At 40.2% G+C, this 26,493-nt stretch overlaps 1 protein-coding gene across 9 annotated transcripts in view; it reads left to right on the forward strand.

Annotated features, from left to right (window-relative positions):
* The window catches only part of dapk2.L (death-associated protein kinase 2 L homeolog), a 78,616-nt gene that overhangs the window by 31,226 nt on the left and 20,897 nt on the right, over positions 1-26,493 (forward strand). For 4 of the 9 annotated variants that reach the window (XM_041572124.1, XM_018229151.2, XM_018229152.2 and 1 more), the window contains 3 exons: positions 3,433-3,541; positions 20,524-20,633; positions 21,684-21,755. In XM_041572124.1, coding sequence (XP_041428058.1) covers positions 21,687-21,755 — 69 coding nt within the window. In that variant the 5' untranslated portion in view covers positions 3,433-3,541; positions 20,524-20,633; positions 21,684-21,686. 9 annotated transcript variants of the gene reach the window in all.

Consider the following 26,493-nt stretch of genomic DNA (forward strand, 5'->3'; position numbering starts at 1 on the left):
CCATAATGGTGATTCCCAGAGAAACATTTGGTCTGAAGCCTCTACAAACTCAGGATTCCATTCAGCATAAGTTCCTTTAAGGGCCTATGGAAAGTGTTAGCAGCAGGAAGACATGGAGCTGCTGAGTTTCCCTATGCTGACTAAGTTACATCTCAATAGTCTTTTCATAGACTTCATAGACTCAATAGTCTTTCCATAGACTTCATCTGGAATTGCTCTACACCGTGCACATAGTAGAGTCCCATCAATCAACAGTTGTTACTTCAGAAGAGTTAGAGTTGTTTGTGTGGTAGGACAAGATAGAGACTGTAGGGCAAGATAGGGCAGTACTAACACTTTATATCAATGATGGCCAACCACAGCCTATCCAATGTAGGGCAATAAATTGGATAATCCTTTTATTTATAAATTAAGGGACTCTACAACTAGTTCTATTTTGACACAGATTCTATCACAACTAAAACATGCCCTGCTTCAACCATTGTCTTCTGATCTTTAGTTCACCTATATCTGATGCCCTGCCATGTTGGATTAAGTCTTTATTCCCAGCAGATTCCCTCCTAGAGTGATAGTTCTACATATTGGTGGTCATATCACCCCCTCCAGACTCATGACTAAGTTCTGGTTGGGATCTATGCCCTGCTGTAGTTGCCCCCTGGTTTTGATCAATAAAAGGTCAGAAAAATTACAATTGCAGTACATGGGCATCTGACATTAACAGAAAATCTTTTTTTGGAATGAGAACAATTCTGCCTCCTTAGAAACTGCAGATATGAGTTCAGTTAATGTGTAATGAATGCGTGGAGATACAGGGTAACATATCTGATATGAAAGTAATGTAAGGTAAATACCAGCTGCTAGGGGCTATGACTAAAGTTACGCCATAGTAACCTCTAGTAGTAGTAGTCTCTACATTAGTATCTCTGACACTGACCTACAACTTTCAGCATTACCAGATTAAGTGATTCTTTACATTAGCGGTTGCCAACCTTTTTTACTCTTGAGCCCCATTCAAATGTATAAAGAGTTGGGGAGCAACACAAGCATGAATAAAGTCATTGGGAATGCCAAATAAGGGCTGTGCTTGGGTATTTGGTAACCCCTTTATGGACTGGCAGCCTACAGGAGGCTGTGTTTGGCAGTACACCTGGTTTATGCCACCAAAACTTGCCTCCAAGCAAACTCAAAAAGAAGCACCTGATTTGAGGCCACTGGAAGTAATATCCAAGTGGTTGATGAGTAACATGTTGCTCATGAGCTACTAATTGGGGATCACTGCTTTATATGATTTGGCCTCCTTAATGGTGGAACTAGTTGGGCTGGTTGAATCGTTGGCCCTCTAGCAACAGTTTATGACTGCTATTCTTAACCTATGGGTCTGGACCTAAAAATGTGCCCACATGCTGTTTTGGTGGGTTCCCAAGGATCGCCCTAAATCATGTGAAACACTTAACTTATAACTGAATGAAATAAGGGGAGATAGCGCTGAGAAAGGTGCTGACAGTGTAGCACATAGGACTACTGAATGTTGTCTTGGGTACCATAAGACTATTTAAGTTCTGGCTATCTGTGTGCCCATTGCTTAGCTTCCTGAAGCTTTGTCGTTTGATGCCCTGCCCTGTTCAAGATGCCATCCAGTAGTTAACTCCTACAACCACACTGATGATCCTTCACCAGTGCCACCAATCTGTCAGAGAGAGAGAGAGAGGAGGAAGAGACCTAAGTGTTGGCAAAATCCAAGGAAAGCAGAGGGCAAAGCTTTAGATGCTTCTCTCACTCAAGAGCTTTGCACTGAGGCAAACATAAAGGCATGCATTTTCATATCAACCAGCCATTTAATAAATAGGTAGACACTGCCAAATAGCAACTAATCTGACAGATGATATCACCGTGCTACTTACTACAACTATAATTTATTATTCTCTTGTTAAATACCTCAGTGAATGAAATGTGTATCTGAGTATTTTAAGATGCTAAATGTGTGATGGGCCGTGTAGTCCTTTGATAAATTGACTTCATATGAAGAGTGATGCCATTCATTTTTATACTGACCCATGGAAGTTAATAGGATTAAGTCCTAGGCCCGGTAGATCCAGGAATGAGTTTGTGGGATGCTTCGGATAGGGCCACGGTGACCGTGAGCTTGTGCACAATTGGCAACTCTTGCTAGAACTGAATGTTTGACTTTTCCTGTTTTTCCCCTGGAGGTTAAGGTTAATATATTTCTGTTATCTCTTGTCTGGGACAGAAAATGTTACAGGCATTCATTTTTTTTGGAGGTTTACAAAACAGGAGAAGTTTGCTTCAACTATTTGACTTTTTGTCCTGACAGAGCAGGAAGAAAGGAAACAGGTTCACACTAAAAATATCCAACAGGCAATGCCCAGTACAAAGCCCAACATTATATTTACTATAAACTGCGTGTTTAATGCCTGGGTCCCTTCACTGCTCCTCTGGAGGTTGAACTTTTTCTAATGTGCTCTGCTGTCCTCATGTACCTCTCCTTGTTATATTCTTTTTTTAAAATATGTTTACAATATGTCTTATCATGCCATCGACTTCTGTCATGTCCATGAATGTGGTCCACCTTCATGGCTCTTTTCTTCCACAATGACATTGATTGCCTTCTAACCCTTCATATCATGTTTCTCCTTTTGTTCTCCACGTCTTTGCTCTTCTGCCCAAGTTTGACCTTCTTTATCACCTCATTTCCCCCTCATTTGTACTTGTATCATCTTAACGCCCTTCAATTGCTTAATCCTCTTGTCTGTTGCTTGCCTCCTCTTGTGCACTACCAGTGCTGTTGCCCCTCATCTCCTCTACTGCTCACCACTATTTGTCATTCCAATTGCTCTTACCCCTCTGGTTTATCCCCTAAACCCATCTACTCATCCTTCATCCTTGTATCTGCCCAGCTCCATTTATGGTCTACTTGACCCCTCTGTTGCTCTCTTCCATCAATATTGTCTTCTTGTATCCCATACAATCAAACATCTTACTTCACTTTTACCCCATTCATTATTGTTTATCTGCTGATCATCTCCCATCAACATCTAACCTATTATTATTATTATTATTATTATACATAATTATTCTTCTAATACTTGTATCATTTTCTGTTTTCTATCCCTTCTCCTTTTGATCTGGAGGCTCCATTGCAATATTTATGGCCCCCACTATGTCCAAGTTATTGACCTCTTTGTATAACAACTTTGTTTAATAATAATAATTTTGACTCCAAACAAAGAGTGGATAATTGGCCCACAGCTTTTAAAATTTTGGACAGCACTCTAAATGAGTTTATATTTCCATCTAAATGAGATTCTCTCTGCCTACTACTACAACCACATGCAGATACAAGCCAACACTATCATATTTCATTTCTATCCCTATCAACAATAACAATGTCCTTGTTTTTTTTTGTTGTTTCAGGCAATCCAAATTTGACTTCCTATCCTGGTGTTCCAGTTGTGGGTTTTGATTTGCTTCAGACAACATCATCTAAGGGCCAATCGTTGTGGACTTTTAACCACTCCTTCCTGTGAGTTAAACACTCCTGGGGACTAACACACTCATTTGAACATTAAGGGGCAGATGTCGATATTTGACTGGCGAATTAAAATCCTTCGACTTCGAATATCGAAGTTGAAGGATTTTGCGCAATTTGTTCAATCGAACGATCAACGGAATAATCGTTCGATCAAACGATTTGAAGGATTTTAATCCATCGATCGAAGGATTATCCTTCGATCAGAAAAAACTTGAAAAGCCTATGGGGACCTTCCCCATAGGCTAAAATTGACTTCGGAGTATTTTTTATTCTATTCCTTCACTTGAACTTAGTGAATGGGCCCCTAATTCTTTCTGAACTGGAACTTCAGATGGGTTTGTCATTGTGTTGTGGAATAATGTCTTAATAGTTAGCAGGGCTCGTGGTTAACATTATTTACACCCAAGAGCATGAGGGAGCCTTGTGACACTTTCAGTCCATTATTAGTGTATGAGAGTTGAGACATAATTTACATTTAAGTATACACGATGGGAGTCTACCCTCCCTTCTAGACTGGGTCATCACATCAGTTCAGCACATCATTTTAGACTACATGTCATGTTCTTATTGTTCCAGTTTTGCCTTGAAGCCTCCTCTGAATAATATATAAAAGGGACAAGAGCGGAATGTAGCAGCTCCACCTCTATAATTGATATAGTACTGATATATATTTTCTATAATTGATATAGTACAAATCCCAGGAGAAGTCTTTCCCTTACTGTGGCAGTTGTAGAGTTAAGGGATTTCTGGGCAAGCTGCCTGCTAAATTCAGTGGAATGCACAAGTGTGGGAGATGGTGCTTATCCTCGTGATTCCTGTGTAATTGATAAATGATGGTATTTGATCTAGGCCAGTGCGTCGTCAGGAAATTTGTTGCAGACATTCAATCAGTGGCACAGGGATACCCAGCTCAGTTCCTCTGCCATCTGCTTTTATTGTTCTTATCTTATGTTATTTGGACTTAGCTCTAAGGAACAGAGACAGGAGTCAACACTTAACTCTAGTTACCCACTGCAACCAATGAAAAGTTTGTTTTTATTGTATTATTGTGCGATTACTAAAATGAAACTTCCTATTGCGTGCCAGATGCTTCTAGACCTGGACAAACACTTGCTGTTATGACATACAGCCTCAAAAAGCTTATTTTGGTCCATCCTCACCTTCATAGACGTCATTTCATTATAATATTCCATACATTTCATATCTGGCAATACACCACAACTATGTGTTCCTCACCCTCATAATTCTCTCCTATATCTCATAAACATCCTGTCTCCTTTTCCACAGCTCATATTCTGTCCATATCATAGACCTTTCTGTCTTCCTTTCCCACAATTCTTTTCTCTAATTCTTTTTTCTGCCCTTGACTTTTGGTGATGCTCTCCATCTTGTTTCCTGGTTTTTTTTTTTTCAATCTCCTTTACCTGATTTGTGTGTGCATCTTCTGACTGCCACCTTGTAATTGAGCTTTCCCTGATCATGACATAGTGAATATGATGAAGAGGACGATCTCACCTGGATGGTTTAGATGAGTTTTGTCCATTGTTCAACTTCTAAGGCAGACAAACCAGTTCAGCAGCCTAAAAGTAGGTTTAAAATGCATAATAAGTGTCTCGTGTTTACTAAACAGACTTTTGCAATGCAAATTTGTAAAGAAGAAAAACATCATGGTACTTTATCCAAGGAAACTGACCTTCTCTAAACTAGATAATCTGAAGGTTTTCATCTTCTTTGTTGGGGAGAGAATGCCCATAGGCAGAAGTCGTTTCAACTGCCCTATCAGTGCCTTTATTCTTCTCCATTGAGAGGACAGAATACCACACATTAAAGTTCCTGCCTTTCAGCAAAATGATTGGCTAGTTAATCAACTAATGTATCTATTTAGGTTGCTATTGCCAAAACCAGCAAATGGTGCAAGATGGTCCTGCTTGTCAGCCAACCTGAATGGTGTAAGAAGTAGTCCAAAAGGTTTTGGGCACTCAGGTCCTAGATTGGGATGGGATACCATTCTGATAGATTAAACATTTTCAAAAACAAGGTGATCCTTTCAAACTTAATTTAAACCCACGGCGGAGGCAGAGGTCTGACCTAAGTCAGTGATTTCAATTAATTCTATAAAAAAGAGAAAAAGAACCCCAATTGCCTCCCACTCGTACAGCAGTTCCTCAAATGTTAAACTACCTATTAAGTATTTTGTGGTTGCCAAAGGCAATCACTAACCAATAAAAATAATAATGTGCTTGATTTTAACAAAATAAGATTACATTAAAGTGCAAGTGCAATAAAAATTTATTCTATTGATTATACTTTAACTTAAAAGTTAATAAATACTTGATAGAATTAATACTTCGCACAAATTAATAGCCTTATGATACAGTGTATTATCAGGTACCTTGTGTTTTCACCCACAATCAATCCGACCAGGGAATTAATTAGAATAAAGATACTAAAGTGCTTTAAGTGCTGATTAAATTACTATAAGATGGCAATTACCATAAATTCATAATTGCTTCCAAATTAATTGATTATAAAGTGCTAGACAGTGCCAAGTAATTAATAATAAATAGATAATAAATAGAGTAGTTGATATAAGGAGGACCACAATTAATGGGATAAATAATTGTTAAAAACACACAGAATGCTCAGGTTAAAAGGTTTTAAGCCAGAAATGGAAAATTGAAGGAGGTGGAGTTGTCCCAAAACTGCTACCTGAATTGTTTTCTATCCCTGGGACACCACAAAGATAAGGAGGCAGAGTATCCGGGACTGTGGTCTCGTTTGTTAATCTAAATCCTATTCTGAAGAGAACCTAAGTAACCCTAAAAAACCACAAATCCGCGGGCTCTTGTGAGCTTTAGTAGCAGAGAAGAGAGAGATACCCGAGCACTGGTAGAAGTAGATTTCCTTCCCACCCCTTCTATTCCGTTAACCCAAAGACTGAAATTGTTCTAAAATTTTAAGTTAAAAAGGAATCCAAAACGCCGACGCGCGTTTCGCAGTGATAGCTTTATCAAGGCGTAATGTTAAACATTTTGTTAGCTAAATGAGTAAAGTATGTAGTAGATGTATAAGATTACCTGATCTTTTGATGTGTCCTCACATAGCACCAGGAGAGACAGACCAGACAATGTATCTGTAGAAGAAAATATCATGACGAAATCTTAAGCACTTTCTAACCTTTATAAATATCAATTCCAACTTTCCAGCCTCTGGACAGAGAGATTAAATTGCTATTTCCAGGAGTTCTGTATGGCTTATATCAAATGTTGAGAGGTGATTCAACTTTTCCAGACAAGTAACAGAAACTAGAGTTGTCTTGAAGGTGGTCTCTATAGAGGTCACTGATGTGAGCTTTAAAGAAGCAGAGGAAGGTTGTATGAGTGGAGGATTGTAGAGCAAGATGGCAGCAGTAGGGCAACTAACAGTAAGGAAAGATGGAGTCAGTAGTTGAACATGGTGAAATGAAGGTCAGATGGTGCAGGGAAAGTGGGGCTCATTCAGTTGTTTGCATCTGATGACTGTTCTTTCAAATTTTGGATATCAGAACACCTATACTACTTGCATATGTATATGGCCCTTCAATGGAATTAGTCTGGAGACACCTCCATCCAAACACAGCATTCTGTCCCAGTGACTGCACAGATCCTATCTGATCCCCATTGTAAGCAGCAGTCCTGCCCTGCTTTATGGCAGCTGAGATTCTAGCTATCTGTATAACAGAACATTCTGTCCCAGTGGCTGCACAGATCCTATCTGATCCCCATTGTAAGCAGCAGTCCTGTCCTGCTTTATGGCAGCTGAGATTCTAGCTATCTGTATAACAGAACATTCTGTCCCAGTGGCTGCACAGATCCTATCTGATCCCCATTGTAAGCAGCAGTCCTGCCCTGCTTTATGGCAGCTGAGATTCTAGCTATGTGTATAACAGAGCATTCTGTCCGAGTGACTGCACAGATCCTATCTGATCCCCATTATAAGCAGCAGTTCTGCCCTGCTTTATGGCAGCTGAGATTCTAGCTATCTGTATAACAAAGTATTCTGTCACCGTGGGAGCTATTTAAAAGTGCTTAGAGAATGAAAAATGTTTACATATAGCAATTATGGGATCACAGAATTCTTTTAATGCATTAACAGACTTTGTCAGCCTTTAATGGCCCTAGATGCTTCCAACTGCTCTGTGCAAGGGAACATACTTTATATTTTTAGAAATGGCTTTTTTCAAGATCTTTCAAACACATCAATGTATTTAACCAGGTAATGGCTCACACTTTATTTCCAAGATGTTTAAGGAAATGCAAAAGGTCACGTTGTGCTAAAACAGGGAACAGGCTGACAATGCAGAAAATGATGCAATAGATACAGTAGTTGTAAGGTTTGGCTGCTTTACAAAACAACAATACAGCTTTGTAGACTGGAATATGAGTCAAATTTAAAGGGATTCTGTCATGATTTTTATGGTGTAGTTTATATGTCTAAAATACACGGTTTACAATGCAAATAATAAACTGTACCATATAAAATTGTATTCCTGAACCAGCAACTATATTTTATTATTTTTAATATTGGTGTGTAGGCACCATCGCATGTCATTTTGCCTGATCATGTGATTTCAGAAAGAGCCAGTGCTGCACCATGGATTTGCTTTCTGGCAGACTACTGTTCCTCCTACTCAATGTAACTGAAGGAGTGGGACTTGGATTTTTACTATTGGGTGATATTCTGATATCTACCACTAGCCCTATGTCAGATTTCAAAATTAGATACAGAAAAAAATTTGTTTGCTCTTTTGAAAAACGGATTCAGTGCAGAATTCTGGTGGAGCAGCACTATTAACTGATGTGTTTTTTTCTTTTTTTTTAAAAACATTTTTAACCCGTGACAAAATCTCTTTAAATGGTGGTATAGCATATTTTCCATAATATTTGGGAATGCTGTAATTCGATTCACTCTATTCTTAAGTTTAGGGCAGTGGCTCCCAAACTGTTGACCTCTCTAGGTGAAGCTGAAGCAGTGGTGATAGAGGCCCAGCTTGAGGGCCAGTTGGGTTGCCATTTGAGGAAAATATTGTTTACTCCACTGATACTTCTGGACTCCCAGCTTGAAGGCCATTTGGGAAAATGCCATTTTGCTCTTATATATATATATTTATTCCTGGAAGTCAAGCTTGAAGGCTAATTAGAATTAGGATAATCCTTTTCCTGTCATTAATATCTTGGCTACCATAATATAACCAAATGTCGGGGTGCTTGAACAAAAAAAGAGTCTGAAAACCTCTCCCCTAGGAGACCATCTCTTTTGATTCAAGATGGTCCTCTTCCCACTCCCTAGGATTGACCATGTGCCATAGTTCCAGCTGAAAGCATGATCATGGACATATGTTGCTGGACCTCTACTTTCAGTTTTGCTCTAGGCTTCCTTTACAAGTGGTCAATCATTATGGTTTACTATTGGATGGAATATTTGTTGACTGATTTCCCAACACAAAAGACTGTGGATAGGTGGTGGTGCAGGTGCCCCCTAGATACCTGACGGGATATCAATCAGTAGTCTGCTTGGACAGTCTGTGGCCACAATAAATGGGCCTTTTAAATGCAATGTATGTGCGACTCTCTACTGCTTCCTATTGTATGGAGAATACTGAAGGGTGGGCTTAATAGCACCACTTTTATTGTTAACTTTATTATTATTATTGCTAACTCTAAACACCAGGTAGGAATTCTTTACAATCTGCTAGTGCACCCTTGAGTCAGTCGAAAAGGAAACTTGTATCCAGACATCCGGAGAAACAATGGCAGTTTCTGCAAGGAAATTGGAAACCAAATTAATAACACCTGGGCGGGGGAGCAAAAGGGATCTGTTCATCCATTCATTTATATTGTGAATAAAGTACCTCCTCTTGTTAATTATAAGGATATTATAAGTTACCGAGGAGTTTCATGACCATATAAAAACACAAGGCCGAGTGATTTTATACGGGTCATGGAACTCCTAAGTAACTTAAATATCCTCATATTTTGCAACAGGGGGTACTTTATTTATTATAATACACAAGTTTCAGTGAGTCATGTGACAGAAATGACATCAGAACTCACCGTTTATAAGTGATGACATCAGTACTCACCATTTTAAGAATATAATTTACAAGATATTAATGGCTTTTGTGTATTATATTGTGAATAAAGTACCCCCTATTGTAAAATATAAGGATATTATAAGTTACCCAAGAGTTCTTTTATACAGGTCATGGAACTCTGAGGTTATTTCTAATATACTTATATTTTCCAACAAGGGGTACTTAATTTATTATAATACATACGTTTTAGTGAGTCATGTGACAAAAAATGACATCACTACTCACCGTTTTTATAACTGATGACATCACTAGTCACCGTTTATAAGGATATCATTTACAGGATATTCATGGCTCTTGTGTACTATATAGTAATATTAAATAAATTCAAACAAGTAAGATAAAGTTGCCCTTAAAGGCAGAGTATCGTATCCAACCCCCCACTGGGGTTTCTATTTAACAATCCAGATACTTTCCCTTTGGAATGAGGGCAAAGCAACAGCTGAGATGATTGAAATGGGCAGATAGGAGCGAAACCTTATCAGCCTGTTCCCACATAGCAGCCCGGGCTATTGATTTCATATCAGCGTTAGCTCAGGGACACAGAACAGAATGGTCTCTCTGTTAGTTCTGCTCGTCATGGTCATTTTTCTCTCCTTCCGTGGGGGATATGGTGCCAGATCTGACAAACGGGCCTTGAATCTGAAAACAGATAAGGACCAGCTCCTGTTGCCCAATGGTTAATAACCCTTGCATTGTTAGGAAAGGATTCTAGAGAGTCTCTGTGTAAGTGTGTCTCAAGAGCTTGCACTCTAAAGGGCCTACACAGAGTTTTTTACAGGGCATGGCAAGGTGAGTTTATCATTACAGTTTTGCTAACTGTAGAGATTCCCACTTGAAGGGCTAATCAGGACCCTAAGCACAGAACTGTCTCCCCTAGGGGATCCCTAGCATTGCAGTTGTTGTAGTTAGTAAGAGTGAAGAACTATAGGTATAGTAGGAAGCAGTAGGACACTATGGTTGCAGTACTGACTTCATTTCTGCATTGCCCAGGCTGTGGCCCTTTAGTTGTTGAATTACAACTCCAAACACCCAGCAACAGCTAAAGGCCTTCAGGGCATGCTGGGAACTGTAGTCCAACAAAAAGTGGCATCCTTTCAATTCTGTTTTCCTTCTAGCATTAAAACCCCCTGATTATTGTTTCCCTCCACTGAGTCTCCTGGTCCTGCTAAAAACCTAAGTTACATTGGCATCATGTCCCCTTTAATTGCATCTCATTAAAATGTATATAAAATAAATTCCACCAATAATATCTGTACTTTTGTAAACTGTTCTGTTTAGTGGCACAAACGAGGGGTAGTTTATCTTTGAGGTTAACTTTTATTATGTTATAAAATGGCCAATTCTAATAAACTTTTCAGTTGGTCTTCATTATTTATTTTTTATAATTTTAAAATGATTTGCCTTCTTCTACTGATTCTTTCCAGCTTTTAAATGGGGGTCATTGACCCCATTGAAAAAAACAAACAATGCTCTGTAAGGCTACAAATGTATTGTTATTGCTACTCATCTTTCTATTCAGGCCTCTCCTATTCATATTCCAGGCTCTTATTAAAATCAATGCATGGTTGCTAGGGGAATTTGGACCCTAGCAACCAGACTGCTGAGATTACAAACTGGAGAGCTGCTGAATAAAAAGCAAAATACCTAAAAACCACAAATAATACAAAATTAAAAAATGTATCCGGTTGGCGTGCAAGATTGTGCAGAGAGTGGAACCCTCAGGGCAAACACTTGTATCGAGAGCCGTTTTATTTGCTGGAAATGTATAATAAATGTATAAAAGGAAGTTGCTTCGAATTTTACAGCTTTCGGGGTGGGGCGTTTGATTTTACCCTGAAGCAGTAAAGTCTAAATTGCTCCATAGAGATGTCGCGAACTGTTCGCCGGCGAACTTGTTCGCGCGAACATCGGGTGTTCGCGCTCGCCGGAAGTTCGCGAACGTCGCGCGACGTTCGCCATTTTGGGTTCGCCATTGTTGGCGCTTTTTTTTGCCCTCTCACCCCAGACCAGCAGGTACATGGCAGCCAATCAGGAAGCTCTCCCCTGGACCACTCCCCTTCCCTATAAAAACCGAAGCCCTGCAGCGTTTTTTCACTCTGCCTGTGTGTGCTGAAGAGATAGTGTAGGGAGAGAGCTGCTGCCTGTTAGTGATTTCAGGGACAGTTGAAAGTTTGCTGGCTAGTAATCGTTTTGATACTGCTCTGTTATTGGAGGGACAGAAGTCTGCAGGGGTTTGAGGGACATTTTAGCTTAGGTAGCTTTGCTGGCTAGTAATCTACCTTCTACTGCAGTGCTCTGTATGTAGCTGCAGTGGGCAGCTGTCCTGCTTCTGATCTCATCTGCTGACTGCTGCAATAACAGTAGTCCTTGTAAGGACTGCTTTTATTTATTTTTTTGTTGTTTTACTACTACTACTACTACTACTATAAGAGCCCAGTGCTATTAGTCTAGCAGTGTTGGGGAGTGGGACTGGTGTGCTAATCTGCTGCTCCTAGTAGTTCAGCAGCACCAACTTTAATTTTTTTTTTTAATATTCATTTTTTTTTTATTTTACTTTTTTTTATTTTACTACCGCTGTAGTAGTGTATAAGTTGACCTTTTAGGCATTATTTGCCCTGTAGGCATTATTTGCACACTGTTTTCTTCAACCCGCCATCTAGCTGTGTGACCTTGTTCACATTCTGTCTAAATATCCATAATATTACCGTCTCCAGAAAAAACACCGGAGTGACTTTTTTCAAGCAGCCATAATATATTTTACGTAATCCGTATCCACCGCTGTTGTAGTGTATACGTTGACCTTGTAGGCATTGTTTGCCCAGTTTTTTTGGCCGCAGCCACTGAAGCACAGAGGCCAGAAAAAATATGCCATATAAATGCTGAAAATAGTCATTTTTTGCCATACGTTGACTCTATGGCAAAAAATGACTATTTTCAGCATTTATATGGCATATTTTTTCTGGCAACTGTGCTTCAGTGGCTGCGTCCAAAAAAACTGGGCAAACAATGCCTACAAGGTCAACGTATGGCAGTTGTTTAAAGAGAACAGTAGATTACTAGCCAGCAAAGCTACCTAAGCTAAAATGTCCCTCAAATCCCTGCAGACTTCTGTCCCTCCAATACAGAGCAGTATCAAGCAGATTACTAGCCAGCAAACTTACTATCATCTGTCCCTGAAATCACTAACAGCTCTCCCCCTACACTATCTCTTCCAAGCACACACAGGCAGATTTTTCAGATACATTTTTGCCCTTGATCCCCCTCTGGCATGCCACTGTCCAGGTCGTTGCACCCTTTAAACAACTTTAAAATCATTTTTCTGGCCAGAAATGTCTTTTCTAGATGTTAAAGTTCGCCTTCCCATTGAAGTCTATGGGGTTCGCGAACCGTTCGCGAACCGCTCGCGTTTTTGCGCAAGTTCGCGAATATGTTCGCGAACTTTTTTTCCGACGTTCGCTACATCCCTATTGCTCCATTCAAATACCTCCCTGACACGAGAAGCTTTCCTTAAATCATAATGGATTCTGTTGAGCCCTTAGGGGGAAAATGGGGGTGACTTTCAGTTGCACAACATTGCCCCAGAGAAACTACAAAAGTACAACAATAAACTCAACCCATAACCTGTTACACTTTGGCCATCACTAAATCACGCCCCTTTCTAATAAGCTCCACCCATGATTGGGTCTTTACATTAGAACTGGCCTAAACAGGGACAAATGGGAGGTATGAACAGTGAATACAGTAAAAGCTTAAGGGTAGGCCTACCATCACCTTATATGCATTTATACTGTTATACAGTCAAATCTCCAAGTACTTTCACTGCAAACATCATAAACATTGTGGCCACACCCCCAATCTGCCTAAATTATAACCATTAAACCCTTCCTTATTTGCTGGGAAGGAGTTATGAATATGGGAGTGACAATCCTCAGCTGAGACGATCCCCATAGACGAGAGCTACAACATCGCCATCTAGTGGTCATGATCATAAATAAATAAATATAATAGTTACATAGAAAATAATTAATATTGATACAAATATAATGATTATTTAAGTACTGAGTGACCCGCTGGTTATCTCTTGCCGGTAAAGTTGGGTTTGGAAAAAAAAAATAAAATAAGGTGAGAATATAAACAGGACCAGGGATCAAACAGGTTTTTCAAAAAGCAAACAGGTGCCTGTGGGCAGATAAAAACAAATATATCCAGCCCAACCCATGCAAACATTAAGCATTCAGGACTGGGAGAGAAAGCCCCACTAGTCCATGGCAAGGGAGTAATTGATGTTTATTACTGGGCTGCCGAATTGCCTGGGCCACTGGCTTTCTAGTGACCCCCTTCCCACAGGTGTGAGTACATTCATTGCTGCTATGAGACAGTCAGTGCTGCTATGAGACAGTCAGTGATGGTATAAGACAGTCAGTGATGGTATAAGACAGTCAGTGCTGCTATGAGACATTCATTGCTGCTATGAGACAGTCAGTGCTGCTATGAAACAGTCAGTGATGGTATAAGACAGTCAGTGCTGCTATAAGACATTCATTGCTGCTATGAGACAGTCAGTGCTGGTATGAGACAGTCAGTGATGGTATAAGACAGATAGTGCTGCTATGAGACAGTCAGTGATGGTATAAGACAGTCAGTGCTGCTATGAGACAGTCAGTGCTGCTATGAGACAGTCAGAGCTGCTATGAGACATTCATTGCTGCTATGAGACAGTCAGTGCTGCTATGTGACAGTCAGTGCTGGTATAAGACAGTCAGTGCTGCTGTGAGACATTCATTGCTGCTATGAGACAGTCAGTGCTGGTATGAGACAGTCAGTGATGGTATAAGACAGTCAGTGATGGTATAAGACAGTCAGTGCTGCTATGAGACAGTCAGTGCTGCTATGAGACAGTCAGTGCTGCTATGAGACAGTCAGAGCTGCTATGAGACATTCATTGCTGCTATGAGACAGTCAGTGCTGCTATGTGACAGCCAGGGCTGGTATAAGACAGTCAGTGCTGCTGTGAGACATCCATTGCTGCTATGAGACAGTCAGTGCTGCTATGAGACAGTCAGTGATGGTATAAGACAGTCAGTGTTGCTATGAGACAGTCAGTGCTGCTATGAGACAGTCAGTGCTGCTATGAGACAGTCAGTGCTGCTATGAGACAGTCAGAGCTGCTATGAGACATTCATTGCTGCTATGAGACAGTCAGTGCTGCTATGTGACAGTCAGTGCTGGTATAAGACAGTCAGTGCTGCTGTGAGACATCCATTGCTGCTATGAGACAGTCAGTGCTGCTATGAGACAGTCAGTGATGGTATAAGACAGTCAGTGCTGCTATGAGACAGTCAGTGCTGCTATGAGACAGTCAGTGCTGCTATGAGACAGTCAGAGCTGCTATGAGACATTCATTGCTGCTATGAGACAGTCAGTGCTGCTATGTGACAGTCAGTGCTGGTACAAGACAGTCAGTGCTGCTATGAGACAGTCAGTGATGGTATAAGACAGTCAGTGCTGCTATGAGACAGTCTGGAGGTGCACCTAGGGAGGCACAGGATTTGCCTGAATGTCCCTTGGCTGGAAACTAGGAAAAGAGGAGAGGTAGGTGGCCTTACATATGTGTAGTAGGGACAAGGGGTAGGTGCTGTGCTGTGTATATCATGATGGAATGAAAGGCATGTGCTCATTCTTATCAACCTCTATATTTGTATGTGCATTTGACATTGTGTATTTGGATTTTGTTATTTGGAAGGACATATAGGGCAGACGTGAGTTGAGAAAGAAGGGCTAAACTTAATGGATTTGTGTTTTGTTTCATCTAAACGCACTACTGTACTAAATGACTGTAACTGTGTTATACGGGGGATTCTTTTCAGTGCATGCAAGAGGTAGGTACAGGTAGGCATCCTTGTGTTTTATCAGAAAGATAACACAGTAGCTGAGGCTGAAAAAAGACTTAGCTTAGATTTTATCTTTCATTTCTTTCCTCTGGAAGAGGATTGGTGGCCAACCCTTTAATCTGCTGCAAACTGCATGTGAATGAAAGGATTGAAGTTATTCAGGTGTGAGTGAGAGGTAGGTGCTGTAATGTCTGTGTATTTATAGAAGGGGAGAGGTAGGTGCCCTGATGTTGATGTAATAGAAATAGGGGGACATGGTCTAACACCAGAGTACTGAGAAAAGGTAGGTATCCTGTAGGTGCCCTGATACCTGTGCCTTTTCTTGAAAAAAATACCGGCCTTCCTATATATTTATCTTTATTCCCTATTAATAACATTGGGATCAGCCATCATTTTTACCGGCCAGGCCAGTAAAATAGCAGCCTGGTGGCAACCCTAGCCTTGGTGTTAGTGTTTATTAGGAGGAAAGGAGATGTAGGTGCACTGATACTTGTGTATTAGGAGAGTGGAGAGGTTGTTACTATGAGGAGGTGAGAGGTAGGTGACTGGGTATATGGATATTAGGAAGAGATAGGGTGGGTGCCCTGTTGTCTCTATTTTATCAGTAATGGAGTGTATTTGTGTATATGACTTAGGAGGCGGTAAGGAGTAGGTGTTCTGGTATCTGTGTATTATGGGGGGGGGTACATAGGTGCCTAATGTCTGTTTATTAGGGAAACAAAAGAGATAAGTGCCCTGGAATAATAGGAGGATGTGCCTGTGTGTGTCTGTGTATAAGGGGTTCAATGTATAAGGAGTGCTGTGTATAAGGGGTTCAGTGTATAAGGAGTGCTGTGTATAAGGGGTGCTGTGTATAAGGGGTGCTGTGTATAAGGGGTGCTGTGTATAAGGGGTGCTTTGTATAAGGGGTGTCTGTGTCTAAGGAGTGTCTGTGTATAAGGGGTGCTGTGTATAAGGGGTGCTGTGTATAAGAGGTTCAGTGTATAAGGGGTTAAGTGTATAAGGGGTGTATGTGCCTAAGGAGTGTCTGTGTATAAGGGGTGCTGTGTATAAGGGGTGTCTATGTATAAGGGGTGTCTGTGTATAAGGGGTGCCTGTGTATAAGGGGTGTCTGTGTATAAGGGGTGCTGTGTATAAGGGGTGCCTGTGTATAAGGGGTGCCTGTGTATAAGGTGTGCCTGTGTATAAGGGGTGCCTGTGTATAAGGTGTGTCTGTGTATAAGGGGTGTCTGTGTATAAGGTGTGTCTGTGTATAAGGGGTGCCTGTGTATAAGGGGTGCCTGTGTATAAGGGGTGTCTGTGTATAAGGTATATAATAAAGGAGCCTGTGTCTGTGAGTGCTGTCGGGTGCCTCTGCCCCTCAGGTCCCATTAGATATAAATATGTCAGATAAAGGCAAAGCTGAGAGGTTTTATTGTACAGATGCTGCACTGGGGATATTAATAGTGGGCTCTGGGCAGAGGAGTGAGATGTGGGAAGGGACAGTTTTGGGTACGAGGGTTACAAAGAGAGAGTCAAGTGAGGAGAGATATCACACAAGAGCCTCTTGTCACTGGCTCACGAGAGCACGACCCCCCATTATAAACTAAAAGGATTCTGGGAGATAACTCTGATTACCAGCTGAGGGAATGACAGTCACTGTTTGTGCCTTAATAACAGCCAAATGGGCTCACAATACACACAATCAATGTATGCTGCCAGTTGTTGTTTACAATAGTGAGGTGAGGAATGGGATCTGTTATCTGGAAACCCGAAAGCTTTGAATTACAGGAAGGCTGTCTCCCATACACTCCATTTTATCCAAATAATCCAAATTTTTTGGGGCCCAGTGGGGCCCCCCAGACTTTTCCTGTATCCCACCGGCCCAGTCCGTCACTGGATAGATGATAGATAGATAGATAGATAGATAGATAGATAGATAGATGATAGATAGATAGATAGATAGATAGATAGATGATAGATAGATAAATAGATAGATAGATAGATAGATAGATAATATATAGAAGATAGATAGATAGATAGATAGATAGATAGATAGATGATAGATAGATAGATTGATAGATAGATAGATAGATATAGATAGATAGATAATAGATAGATGATAGATAGATAGATAGATAGATAGATAGATAGATAGATAGATAGATAGATAGATAGATATAGATAGATAGATAGATAATAGATAGATGATAGATAGATAGATAGATAGATAGATAGATGATAGATAGATCATCATCATCATCATCATCATTTATTTATATAGCGCTGTCAAGATACGCAGTGCTTTACTGCAGTTATAGCAAACAGGGAATAAATGGTGGATAACAGACAAGGATTACAGAGTACAAAAGGTTTAGAAGGACCTAGAGATTAGAGTTTACAAACTAAAAGGTTAGGGTACAATTGAGACATTAGGATTATATAAACACTTTGTCATTTTTGATACAGCAATGATTAATTAAGGTACAACGAATAGGCCTCTTTAAACAGATGGGTCTTTAAGGAGCGCTTGAAAGTTTGGAAGGAAGGAGAAAGTCTGACATCTTGTGGCAGAGAGTTCCAGAGAAAAGCAGAAGCCCGAGAGAAGTCTTGTAGACGAGAATGGGCAAAAGTGACCAGAGGAGAAGTGAGGCGAAGATCAGAAGCAGAGCGTAGGTTTCGTGAAGGAGTGTATTTGGAGATTAGAGATGAAATATAGGGAGGGGTTTCATTATTAAGGGCCTTGAATGTGAGTGTAAGTAATTTGAATTTGATTCTAGAAGAGATTGGGAGCCAGTGAAGGGACATACATATGGGAGCAGCTGATGTTGAGCGGCGAGCTAGATGAATGAGTCTAGCGGCCGCGTTTAGAATAGATTGGAGTTGTGAAAGGTGACTTGTTGGAATACCTGTGAGGAGTAAGTTGCAGTAATCAAGGCGGGAGATGATGAGAGACTGAATCAGTGTTTTAGTTGATTCTGAACTGAGATAGGGTCGTATTCGAGCAATGTTGCGCAGTTGAATACGGCAAGATTTTGCAAGTGTTTGAATGTGTGGTGAAAAAGACAGATGAGAGTCTAAGATGACTCCTAGGCAGTGTGCTTGTGTGGTGGAATGAAAGGTGGTGTTGTTTACTGTGAGTGATATCTGAGGGACAGGGGAAGATCTTGGAGGAAATATAATGAGTTCTGTTTTAGAAAGGTTCAGTTTCAGGTGGCGCTGTGACATCCAGGAGGAGACAGCAGAGAGACAGTCTGTGACTTGGGAAAGGACAGAGTTAGAAAGATCAGGAGTAGACAAGTAGAGTTGGGTGTCATCAGCATAAAGGTGATACTGAAGTCCAAATGACTGAATGAGTTTTCCTAGTGAAGTTGTATAGAGCGAGGACAGCAGGGGGCCAAGAACAGAGCCTTGAGGAACTCCGACAGAGAGTGGGAAAGTAGTAGAAGTAGAGTTAGAGAAGGAAACTTTAAAGGAACGGTCAGACAGATAAGATGTAAACCATGAAAGAGCAGTGTCCCGAATGTCAGATGAGTATAGAATGTCTAGGAGGAGTGTGTGGTCAACTGTGTCAAAGGCTGCAGAGAGATCTAGAAGGATTAGAATGGAATAATGACCTTTAGACTTTGCCAATAGAAGATCATTGGTTACTTTGGTGAGTGCAGTTTCAGTTGAGTGTGATGGGCGGAAGCCAGATTGCAGGGGGTCGAGGAGGGAGTTGTGAGTGAGATGCTGGATCAGGCGTTTATAAACAAGCCTTTCTAGTAATTTGGAGGCGAATGGAAGAAGGGAGACCGGTCGATAGTTAGTGGGAGAGCTGGGATCAAGGGAAGGTTTTTTGATAGATAAATAGATAGATAGATAGATAGATAGATAGATAGATAGATGATAGATAGATAGATAGATAATATATAGAAGATAGATAGATAGATAGATAGATAGATGATAGATGATAGATAGATAGATAGATAGATAGATAGATAATATATAGATGATAGATAGATAGATAGATAGATAGATAGATAGATAGATAGATAGATAATAGATTGATAGAGATAGATAGATAGATAATAGATAGATAGATAGATAGATAGATAGATAGATAGATAGATAGATAGATAGATAGATAGATAGATAGATGATAGATAGATAGATAGATAGATAGATAGATAGATGATCGATAGATAGATAGATAGATAGATAGATAGATAGATAGATATAGATAGATAGATAGATAATATATAGATGATAGATAGATAGATAGATAGATAGATAGATAATAGATTGATAGAGATAGATAGATAGATGATAGATAGATAAATAGATAGATAGATAGATAGATGATCGATAGATAGATAGATGATAGATAGATAGATAGATAATAGATTGATAGATAGATGATAGATAGATAGATAGATAGATAATAGATTGATAGAGATAGATAGATAGATAATAGATAGATAGATAGATAGATAGATAATATATAGATGATAGATAGATAGATAGATAGATAATAGATAGATAGATAGATAGATAGATAGATAATATATAGATGATAGATAGATAGATAGATAATAGATTGATAGAGATAGATAGATAGATAATAGATAGATAGATAGATAGATAATATATAGATGATAGATAGATGATACACATTCACACACTAGGGTCAGCTTTATCAGGAGCCAGTGAAGCTTTGTAGATGTTTATAACATGTGGGAGGAAACCCAAAGGAACGGAACACAGACATGGGGAGAATAAACTCCCTGCTGAATCTTCATTCAGGACCTCAGTGGTGCCAGGCAGATATGCCAACCCCAAAGCAATACCTAGGGGGCACATCATTTTTTGGTGTTACTATTCCTTTTAAAAACAGCGAGGGTTCCATGTGTGCCCACAGAGTCAGAGGCTGGTACAATAAGAAGAACAATTAGGGCAGGAGTGACGCAATCTATTTCTCTCTCCCCCAGATCTCACATAAGAGTGACTGGCACAGCGAGAATCAACATCAGTCACGCAGTGCCGGCTCCAAGCTGCGGGTGCCCTGTAATGTTCTGAAAGTGGCAGCAGAGTTACAAGCGTGAGTATATCGCTGGGTTACCATCTGCTCAATTGGATGTTTTACTGTTTTAACTTGCCGCTAATTGTCTGCCTTCTGTTTGCTGCTGCGAGAGCCGTCGGGTTCTGCAGTAACTGGATACCAGGCTTCCATCGCCCACAGGGATTCTTAGCTTAGTGTCATGTACCTAAGAACTAATAAATAATGAGGGCTATGGAGAAAAGATGTTCCAAGGAGATGCAATTATGAATATAGGAGAGGCAGCAAATCCTGGTATAAAAATGAGAATGCAAGGCACTGGGAATGATGTTTCATGGACCACCATACCCTTGTTTTTATTAGGATTGGGCTTAATGAGCTGAGTTTATAATTATTTTTATATCCCTAAGCATCATTGAAAGTATTAATTGTCTAAGTAGTCATTGTTCTCCTGGCAGACCGGCTACAAACTTCCCTTATCAAATCCCATAGTCCTTCGAATGTTACATTTCCATTACGAAACATCAACGTAGGACTTGTTCTAGCAATCCCTCACCATAGACTACACAATGATCTAGGTTTTATCATAGTCTATGCAGAGAAGGACAATACCAGCATTTTCCTTTATACCGAGCACTACCCAGCAGGTACAACTCTCAAAGAAATGCCAAAACTTAATATCTGAATATGTTTTCCCCTGTATTAAGCACAGTTCTCCAGGAACGGCCTCCTAAGTGTCCCACCACCAAGGGTTAGGTGGTCTAGTGGCCTCAAGACATGTCCTTTTCACATTGAGGCATGGCTGATAGCAGTAACCTGTATTATGTAGTATGATGTTGTGGTGGTCTGTCATAGACGACACTTTGTCCCATTTTTAGCTAAAGGAATAATTTAAATTTCTTAACTCTTGTTAAGGAGAATGATGCAAATTCTAGCCATTTTCTGTACAGTTTATGTCTCTGATGCACCTTGAGAAGGTGACAGAGTTGAGGGTCACTGTGGAACAATATCAACTGGAGCATTGTGAATATTTCCAGACACTTTTATTTCCTTTGTCCTTATTTCCTAACGTTGGGTCTTTTGTATTTCCAGCCAATGGCAGAGAGAGGCAGGGCTCCAGATCCTGCCAATATGGGGGTGAGAAGCCCCAATGGAGGTTCCAAGGTGAGAGTGTTCCTTAAGGAACAACATGGAATATTTGGCTGGGCATCGCACGTGATGATTGATTACTGCTTTCAATAACCCTTTTGTTGGCAAGGAGGCATTCCTTAGACAACAAATAGGGCTGCCCTAATCACATGCTCTATCGCTTGCTCTGCATGAGATCTTTACCTGCTCAGCAGTAATGCTCCCGGTGCTGATCCAATTCTAATTATTGGGAAAGGAACCCATTCTGGGAGTTAGATCAATATAGTGATATAACCTGTAAGATGCTGAATAGAGACTAAAGCAAAGACTTTCAATACTCTCCCACCTTGAGAAGATCGTTTCATTGGCTGTTGGCACATGTTGTGGTTGACAATAATGCCATGTATAAAGTGAGGTCCATTCACAATGAGATGGAAGTGGGCTACACAGAGCCATGATTGCAACCCAACTGAACACTTTTGGTATAAAATGGAATGCCAATGTGATAGGCCAACATTAGTGCCTTACATATGAACAGAAACCAATCCCACCAGCAATGTTCAACTGGTCAGCAACAAGGTCACCAGATAGCAAGGCTATAAAGACAATACCTACAGTAATAGGCAGTGCAAATACCTATAGTTGGACCACATTTATGTTGCTCAGCAGGAAAGACCTTTTGAATTAGTAAAGAATATTCTATATATATATATATATCCATTCAGGTTCTAATAAGGATACCAGGACACTGTCCTGTTATTAATATTTAAAGGGATACTGTCATGGGAAACATTTTTTTTCCCAAAACGCATCCGTTAATAGTACTGCTCCAGCAGAATTCTGCACTGAAATCCCTTTTATTTAATTTTGTAATCTGACATGGGGCTAGACAAATTGCCAGATTCCCAGGTGCCCCTAGTCATGTGACTTGTGCTCTAATAAACTTCAGTTGCTCTTTACTGCAGTACTGCAAGTTGGAGTGATTTCACCCTCCTCCCTTACTCCCCCAGCAGCCCATCAGAAGAACAATGGGAAGGTAACCAGTTAACAACTGCCTGGTAGATATAAGAACAGCACTCAATAGTAAAAATCCAGGTCCCATTGCGACACATTCAAATACATTGAATAGGAGAAACAACAGCCTGCCAGAAAGCAGTTCCATCCTAAAGTGCTTGCCCTTTTTGAAAGCGCATGAATAGGCTTAATGACCTGAGATGCACCTACACACCAATATTACAACTTAAAAAGATACATTTATTGGTCCAGGAATGACATTTTGTATTGTAGAATGAATTATTTGCAGTATAATTTATAAATCAAAACTATACCATAAAAATCATGACAGAATCCCTTTAAATATTGACCTTTGAAACCCACTAATAATTTGGTATCGTAACTTTAGCTTGAATGAGAGACCCATCTCCTGCCCACCAGGAGGAAAAATAAGTAAGTTTCCTCATGGTTTAAAGTCTTTAAACTCCCTTATTGGTAGAAAGGAAGACCATGATCATGGCCATGACGTAGGGGAGTTATGCATTATACCACTGATCCAAATATATAAATAAAGAGAAGATTGTACACAAAGGGTGGGGACCCTAGATAGGCTACATCTGGGCCATGGTCCTCCACTTGGACCTCCCTGAACTACATTTATTTTACAGTAAACCTAATACACCCCTATGGCTCTGGAATTCTTTGTATCATCCATGGGAGATTAGCCTAGAAGGGGCTACTGTAATGAATACCCACGTCATATTTATATGTATGAAATTAAATATACAGATACGTTCTCAGCAGACTAGAGAAACTAAACCCCACTAGTGAAAATAGGATATATTCAACAAATGGCCTCTCAGCACCTTGTCTAGAATGTTGAGTCCTTTGACATCCACATTCCAGCAATGAGATCAAGATAACTGAGATTCCCCTATGGTGGTGCTTTACAAGAAATCGAGTCTGGTGACATTATGGCATCAATAAAAGCCATTACAGGAAATCTCTACCTAGTGCCCAGTCCCATTAAACTGCACCTGGCAGTTGGGCAGTTGGTCTGCTGCTTATTTATTACCCACAATGTAGTTTTATTCTCCCAGAGCAGCAAAGAGTGATACTACTGTAAGTGTGATTCAAAGTAGGTACTATTTCCTCGTAAACCTGCCAGAATTCCTAGTGCCGCCATGTGTATATGTCAAAGAATGTGCAGCCACCACCCGGAATGACATTTACATTTTCCAGGGTGCCCTGAGGGCGATTCACATGTTGTAGACAGCCAACCTGTCATGAAACCCTACACCTCCTCTGATATTTACATATGGGCTCCATTACACACCTATATTTAACATGAGTCAAGTAGATTTGAATAACACATTAGATTTCTGACACAGGTCCAGGTGTATATTACTGCACCGTTGGTCTATAAGATATGGTCCCTACTGCAATACGTAAACTAAAACAGAGGTGGATTACATAGGACCCAACTACCCCCCATGTAGATATGAATCCTATTTTCAGCAGTGTGGTCCGATACTTACCAAAACTGTTGTTTGTCCCATCTATGCAGCTTTGGGATGGACAGATGAATGCATGCAGATGCCACCTTCTTGCCATGATGCACAGTAAGGTTGCCTGTCCCTTGCCCAATGCACCCATCTTTCTGTAATTGCAGGCATGGCTTATACAATCACCTTGGCAGTAGGGTTGCCTTTTTCTGGGGAAAAAAAGACCCCAGACTCACTATATCTCGTATTATGGTAACATACCAGCTGGGTGGCAAACCTACCTGCCAACAAACTTCGCAAAACATAAAATGTGGCTCCGGTGCTTTGAGCCAGTGCAGCTGCTGATTCGCTGCCTCTGCTTTGACACCATTTGCATGTTGTTGTATCATCCTCTGTCAATACTTTGTCTTAAAACCTGAATGTAGAGACCATAGCCTGAAGACAGATACCCATTAGACAACAGGATATTCAGGAGATACATAAGTGCCACCAAGTCAATTTTGACACCCGGCACCCAAATGGATAATGTTTCTTCAGAATGTCCTGTCTTCGTATTGGGTCTTCAGGCTTCTCAATGGCATGGTCATGATTATTGCCATTCATTTATCTTCTTGTAGGTCTTTCTCTTCAACCTTTCTGAGCATTATTGTCTATTTCCATGAAATATGTCTTCTCCTAATATGTCCAACATGAGACAATCTGGTCTTGTGGACAATATATGTATTGATGTCTAACTTACCTTCAAAGAAATTACTTCAACTCAGACACTCAAGGCATTAGGGTTCTGTATCTAATTGGGTACAAAATTAAGGCTTATTAGATATATCGCAACAGGTTACATAATTGGGTCTTTGTTCAAATAGCGGGAACTTCCTATATCATGATGCTTTCATAGCTTTATTCTGAAAGAAAGGTAGAGATGGTCACTTTGTACCAGCCCGAGTGGGTATATGTCCCATCCCTACAATAATTTTGGGCATTGCCAAGACAGGAACTAGTCACCCAACTTTGTGACCTAATCTTCATGAACAGGCTTGATGTTGTATACAAACAGGGAGCACAATAATAGTAATGTGGTTGACTGTGTAAATAAATTTCCTTCCTACAATCTCATACATCTCTGCAGGTGCATTACGCATCATTTAGCACATAAGCTCTTTTCATTAAAAGCTGGAGTTCAGGTACAATTTGTTTTTTTGTGAGGCACAAGGGTTTATTTATATATGTGCTCAAGAAGATAGAAAGGCGGCACTCCGGTTAAAAAGAATGGTGGTTTATTGCAACAGGTCACAAACCAACATCACCTGACGCGTTTTGAGAGCAACTCCTTTAATCAAAGCTACTTCTTCTGAAACCTACCTCAAAGACAAAAATTTCCATTAAGCCCCAGATCTTAATATATTTAGATGATTCTTGTATCAACACACTGTAAGAGCCCCAAGAGCCCCATACATGGCCATATTGAAGAACGGTATCTATCACTGTAGGGTAAGTTTCATACATGACTCATTTGTTTGAGAATCTGGCAAACAATTATATTTGTCCTAGAATAAATTCAGACTTGTACCATTGCAGTTGTTAGAACAGAGCAACATGAGGACTTATTGAACAAAGAGGTCAGCATTTGTGGTTTGGTCTGATTCAGATGATTCCCCTGAGTGCTTTTCTTTAATCAGGTGTTTTTCGAGGTCCTTTACATTCTGAAGAGCCTTTTCTTTAATTCAGACATGGATTCTTTGTTCTTGACTCACAAGCAGCCCTTGTTCTTCTGCCCAATCTTTTGCAGCTTGTTATTCAGGGAGTAGTCAAGGATTCTTCATCTCAAAAATCAGTCTCTGAAAATGTTTGAGGCTCTTTCACCTTATTGCTCCCTGGTGCTCCAGGTTTTTATTAGGCACATGCATTCTTTAAACTATTGTTTTATCCTACAGCTGAAAGTTGTCTTCTTCATAGGATCAATGTACTTTCTTCCTTGTACTTTTTATTCATTGCAATAGGCATTCTTCTAGGTTTTGCCTTTGTCTATTGTCCTGCAAGAATATTTTAAAATTGGTCACAACATGCTCTTGATATTTATCACTGATGTTTTTTAAACCATTTCTCATTTTCCCCGTTGGGGTTTTTTTTCAACTGAAACTGTTGGACCAGCTCCAAGGTGGCTTTATACCCAAGGGACATTTATAACATATGGGCAAGATTGTGGCAGCCATTCCAAAGAATTTTTCCGAAGAGAAGACAAAAAGTGCTTGTAATGGGAAGCTTTTGCTGGTGCCGGA

This window comes from Xenopus laevis, chromosome 8L, assembly GCF_017654675.1.
Source record: "Xenopus laevis strain J_2021 chromosome 8L, Xenopus_laevis_v10.1, whole genome shotgun sequence".
Taxonomy (NCBI): Eukaryota; Metazoa; Chordata; class Amphibia; order Anura; family Pipidae; genus Xenopus; species Xenopus laevis.